Raw genomic sequence first — 6,101 nt, 5'->3', positions numbered from 1 at the left:
AATCCTACTTCTGTAGTGATACTGCCTCGGAAACCCAAGGAGGGGTCGCTATGAGTCGGGGCCGACTCGACAGCACATAACAACAACAACAACAATAGCTAATGATCGTGAGCATTTCTTCATATGTTTGTTGGCCACTTCAATAGCCTCCTTGGTGAAGTGTCTATTCATGTGTTTTGCCCATTTATTAATTGGATTGTTTATCTTTTTGTTATTGAGATGTTGAAGTTTTCTATAAATTCTAGAGATAAGTCCCTTGTCAGATATGTTATTACCAAATATTTTTTCCCAATCTGTAGGTTCTCTTTTGACTCTTTCAGAGAAATCTTTGGAAGCACATAAAAATTTAATTTTTAAAAGGTCCCAATCATGTGGTTTCTCTTCTGATGTTTGTGCATTTTGAATTATGCTTGATAGTCTATTTATGTCATATATTAGGGCAAGTGCATATAGGGTGCAAAGGCATGGAGACAGGGCAATTATTGTATTAAGTTTAATTAAGTATTATCATATTATTGTATTAATCAACTTAATATAGTATTAAGTTGAATCACATGAAATTGCCACTTTTGTAGGTCAAAACTGATGAACTATTGTCAATTTCATACATAGTTCAAACTAATGAGTCCCTCATTGCTGTAATACTTTACTGGTGCCTTTTGTGTGTGTGTGTGGACTTTAATCATGCTGTACTTTGTATTACAATGGAAATGCAGCCACTAAAGAACTACAGGAAAAGGGGGAAAATGGCTTTTTTAAAGCTCACCTTCAGTTGTTTCACATCAAACTCTAAATCCAATGCATTCTTCACTGGCTTTCCATGATCAATGTCAAGAATCAAATTGAGAGCCTGGGAACACTCTTTTGCTCTCTGCTGCACCTAAATGTGATTATCAGAAGAAGGAAATGACAAAGTAAAAAGTTGTAATTCTTAAAGCTTGTGTACAGATTTCATGTTTGGTAAACAATTGTCTGATTAAAAACTGGAAATGTCTAAACAAAAGTGAAAAGAACACCACCTAGCATAATGACTCAGGCACTTGCTTTGGAGCTGGGTATATCTTATTTCAAATCCTGGCTCTCTTACTAACCCACTGTGTGACCTTAGATGATTTACTTAACCTTCCTGAGCTTCCATCTATTGCATAATAATGCCTACTTCAAGGAAATGTGGGTAGGATGAAGTGTGGTAACAGATCAGGCACCCATTATAGAGCAGGACACAAAGGTGACAGCCAGTGTGCTTTATTTCACTTAATGTTCCCAACAGTCCCCAAGACAGTAACTGTTTTCATTTATTATTTATTATTTCATTTGTTATCATAACAGATAAAATGGGGAAGCACAAAAAGACTAAGTGTCTTCTCTAAGATGATCACCCCACCGGTAAGTGATGGAGCCAGGATTCAAATGTAGAAAGGGGCATTTTAAGGTCTGTTCTCTTAATACTATTTCATGCAGCCTCTCTGAAAGGAAGTCTTTTTTTTATATCATTTTGGTATATAGTCTAAAAAATTATTTTCTTGCACTTTTGAAATTCTAAAATTAGAAGTTCTAAAACAAAAAGCAAAAAAAAAAAAAAAAATCTGAACACCCACTGTTATTTTTCAGGGTTTTTGTGTTCATCTTTGTTTTTACTATGCATCGAACATTTCAATAAGGAAGTTTTATTACTCAATCTCCTGACAGATCTTTTGGGACTGGGAAGTAGGAGATCTAGGAGCATAGCCTGCTACATGTAAAATTAAAGGAGCAAATGCTATCGTTTTGCATATGCTTTTGGTCACCAAACTGCCTCTCCTCTCATTAAAATGCACCTGCTCATTTCGTAGACGTGCCTCCTCCTCATCTCGTTTTAGGGTTTTGAAATAGAGCCAAGATTTGTCCCCTTTCATTGCATCAGACTGGTCCTTGAAATAGTAAGTTGCAGATGCAGATCCATCTCTATAATCAAAAGAGAATTAATTATTACTTATGAACTTGCTCTTGCCTTTCCTCATCCCACCTGAGCTGCCTCCATCTGCATCCTTGACTTTACTTCCCTCTGATCTTTTGACCTCCCTTTCTTCTTCTACTCTACCTTTTTTAAAGAACAAAACCAAATAAAACAAACCCAAAAGCTCCCAAAGGAGGTCTAGAAAAAATGACCTTAATATAGTGGGTAGTCTCAAGTCATTCTACATTCACTATTATGGAAGGTGCTGTCAGCCATGATGGCAACTCAGCTTCAAATCTCAATGCTTCCACTTGCTAGCTGTGTAACTTTGGACTGCTTACTTACCCGTGTTCAGCTTTATTGTCCTCCTCTTTAAAACATTGAAAATAGAAATTAAAAGGCTATAATGTATGAAAACACTGAGTATAGCACATGGCCTACCTTATGCACTCTAGAAATATAGGTGTTTTTAAGTTTTTGACTATCTAACATATCTATCTAACATTTCTTTTTTTTCTCTTTACATAATCATAGTTAACAATTCTGTCAGCATTTTAAATAATTCTTTATGACAATCAGAAGAATGGTTATGGGCATTCACATTCTCTTTACTTGGCTAAAGAACCCAGCTACATACCAGATAATGACATACCTGTGTTCGACAGCAGCAACTATAAACCCATGAGATGCCAGGTCATTGCCAATAGCAGAATAAATTGTCCTTCAAAACAAAGAAAGGGAAGCATTCAACTACTAGTCATATTGTATGAAAAAAACATGACCACAAGGTTGGGTTCATAATACAACTCTGAATGAGGAGACTAGCAGGCCCCTGGAATAATGCTGTGGGGCAGAGTGGTTCTCAAAGGAGGGGGGACCATTTTGCCCCCCAGGGGATATTTCGCCATGTCTGGAGACATTTTCATTATCACCACTCAGGTGATTGTTGTTATTGGCATCCAATGAGTAGAAGGATGCTGTTAAACAGCCTACAATGAACAGGACAATTCCCTACAATAAATAATTACCTGGTCCAACATGTCAATAGTAACAAGGTTATACCTTTGACAGTTCTGGGTTTTATTCTTAGCCTTGCCCTTTACAAGTTATATGACTTTAGGTAATTATCTGTAAAATGGGGCTAATTAAACCTTTGCTTTAGGGTAGTTATAAGATTTTGATAGGAGCTCTGGTAGCGATTTTGATAATGTATATAAGAGGGCTGTGCAGTATGGTGATTAAGAGAATGGAAACTACAGCCTAACCCCTTGGTTTGAACCCTGGATCCATCACTTACTAGCTGTGTACCTTGGGCTACTGACTTATCTTTTCTCTACCTTAGTTTCCTTACCTGTAAAAGAGTGATACTATAAAAGGATGATACCTCATCAGATTATTGTAAAGTATAAATGACTTAATACATCTTTATAACTTTATAACTATGCTTTATAGTGCTTTATAACTATGTCTAAAACAGGGTAAATACTGAACACATATTAGCTGTCATTTAAATGATTGGATAGAATAAAGAATCATGTGCTAAACAACTGCATTTATGCCCTCTGTCATGTCTTCATTCTGCATAGTCTTTTTCTCATATCATGCATTAAATAGGAAATGTTCACAGAGAATTAAAGGAGATAGATGCAAATTAAGGAACTCTGGTAGCATAGTGCCTAAGGCATTTGAATGCTAACCAGAAGGCTGGCAGTTCAATCCCACCAGACACTCCTCAGAATGAAGGTTGGGCAATCTACTTACAAAGTTATACCACCTTGGAAACACAAGGAGGGGTCGCTATGAGTCGGATCCGACTTGACGGCAATGAGTTTAGTTTTTGGGTTTTTTAGATAGGAATTAAGTATTCTACTTCTAAGATATAGGACCTTTTCCGGGAGGAGAGATGGCCTAGGATAGGGATTGGCATTTTTTTTTTTTTTTTTTCCTGTAAAGGGCTACAGAGTTAAGTATTTTCATCTCTATTGGTCATATCTTTGTCACAACTACTCCACTCTGCTGGTGTAACACAAAAGCAGCCATATATAATACGAAAGAATGAGTGTGGCTGTCTTTCAGTAAAACTTTACTTACAGAAACAGGCAGCAGGCTGTAATTTGACAATCAGTGGTCTAGTATAAATCAAATGACCAGCGAGATCACAGTTAAAAGGCTGAACGTAATTCCCTATCACAGGTGATACCCAATTTCTTCCCAGATAAAACCAACATTTATTTTCTGAAAGTCTTAGATTCGCTGAGGTGGAAGAAAAGGAGTCAGCTGAAAAGATGGTAGGAGAAAGGGCAGAAGTTGTGGTGGCCATGAAAATGTACCTCTGAGATAACTTGTTGCAGAGAGTTTAATTGACTTAAGACCCCACTTTGCTTCTGCCCCTCTAGATCCACCACCATGTTCAAACTGAAGCTAAGCCTCCTGTGGGCTGCTCCCAGCTAGTAACTGAGTACAGTGTGGGTGTTAATGCAGGCCCATTTCTGTTGATATGCAGGACTCATTTGATGAGTAACTTAGTCTCAAACACACTTTCCAGTGGCCTGGTCCAAACTTTCATAGAATTGTACTGCAGTCTGAGACACTTCTTATCTAATGCTTCTCCCCTCCCCCTCTCCCTCACAGATGCACAACCTATGTAATGGTCTGAAGTCTCCTCATCTTTTCCTTTTGCTTTCCCTCCATCCTTCACAGGCATTTCCCTCAATAAATGTCTTTCACAATTAATACAATCTTGGAGTCTGCTACTCAGAAGACCTAAACTAGCACAGAGGATAATTTTGAGAGTGTAAATACTATAATATAGAAGGACAGCAACCAAAATTGCAACACCCTTTTTCCTCTGTTGTGAGGTTAATTGCCATGAGGGAACAAACCACGTGAACCCTGAATGGGCAGGGCTAGGACTCATTTGTAGACCATAACCAATTCTTGGGGAAGTCCAACTTCTGTGGGATAGGGGCCCACATGATGCTCTAAAACCTGCTATTCATTTTTTTTTTTTTTGGGGGGGGGAAAAATGTATCCAGTCACTGATCCCTAGAGGCTAAAATTGTTCAGCCTCTCAAACTTTACCTGAATGCTCCAAGACCATGAGAAAATACAATTAATGGATATTTTTCACCAGTCCTCAGAGGGGAATTCCACTTTGCTGGAGTTGTCATTGAACCTACACAACATGGGAGATTAAAGTTAGTGTTTCCTTTGTTTTGAATGTTGCTAGTTATTTGAATGTACATCTCTTTAGCACAAACTCCTGAACCATGAAATGTACACCTATGTTTGTATGGATTAATAGTGAATTGGTAAGAAAAGTCTGCTACTTGTTACACAGTAACCAAAGACCTAACTTTGTGCCCTTCCCTAAGACCCTACTCATTGCCATTTAGTCAATTTTTTTTTTCATCCCAAGAGCTCAGCCATTTATTCGACTGCGAACATTAAGAAGGACAACAAAATTAAACATTCTTTAATAAAATTCCTATAGAAAACTCAGTTACGGGGGAAATACTCAGTTCTCTTTCACATGTCATTGAGGCCTGAGAGCTTCCAATATTCTTTGGAGAATAAGCAATAGTTTTGCTGGATGTTGCCAGAGCATTCATTTACACATTCAAACCAGTAGTTCCTACTGAACATATTAACATTATTTGCCATCTAGTACCCTACATGTATGGTACCTCAACAAATAAATTAAAGAACCCCACATGGCATAAAACCATTTCAATTTGAACTGATATCCTTGAAAAATCACATTATTACAAGTTTTAATAAATATAGTAAGAACCTCTTGCATTTTAATAGAATACTGGATTTTTGATCTGGAGTTTATTCCATAAATAGGTTCCTTTTCATTTGCTTTCTTTCTTGAATACATCTGCTCAAGTATTACGCTCTATGAAGTGAACACTTTCATGTTGTTGTTGTTGTTGTTAAGTGCCGTCGAGTCGTTTCCGACTCATAGCGATCCCATGCACAGCAGAATGAAATACTGCCCAATCCCGCGCCAGCCCCACAATCCATGCTATACTCGAGCCCATCATCGCAGCCACTGTATCAATCCATCTCCCTGAAGGCCTCCCCCTCTTTCATCGACCCTCCACCCTACCAAGCATGACATCCTTCTCCAGGGAATGGTCCCTTCTTACAACATGACCAA

At 37.9% G+C, this 6,101-nt stretch overlaps 1 protein-coding gene across 1 annotated transcript in view; it reads right to left on the bottom strand.

Moving 5' to 3' along the window:
* Positions 1 to 6,101, bottom strand: part of PLA2G7 (phospholipase A2 group VII) — a 36,799-nt gene that overhangs the window by 8,517 nt on the left and 22,181 nt on the right. Inside the window, exons 4-7 of the mRNA XM_007936296.1 lie at positions 5,018 to 5,111; positions 2,589 to 2,657; positions 1,818 to 1,944; positions 732 to 880 (exon numbers count right to left, since the gene is read on the bottom strand). Of these exons, the coding sequence (XP_007934487.1) occupies positions 732 to 880; positions 1,818 to 1,944; positions 2,589 to 2,657; positions 5,018 to 5,111 (439 nt within the window). The remainder of the gene's footprint in view (positions 1 to 731; positions 881 to 1,817; positions 1,945 to 2,588; positions 2,658 to 5,017; positions 5,112 to 6,101) is intronic.

The sequence above is a fragment of the Orycteropus afer genome, unplaced genomic scaffold, assembly GCF_000298275.1.
Source record: "Orycteropus afer afer isolate SDZICR_OR568_19922 unplaced genomic scaffold, OryAfe1.0 scaffold00034, whole genome shotgun sequence".
NCBI lineage: Eukaryota > Metazoa > Chordata > Mammalia > Tubulidentata > Orycteropodidae > Orycteropus > Orycteropus afer.
The sequence above is the reverse complement of the archived record's forward strand: the minus strand, read 5'-3'. Positions and strand labels throughout refer to the sequence as shown.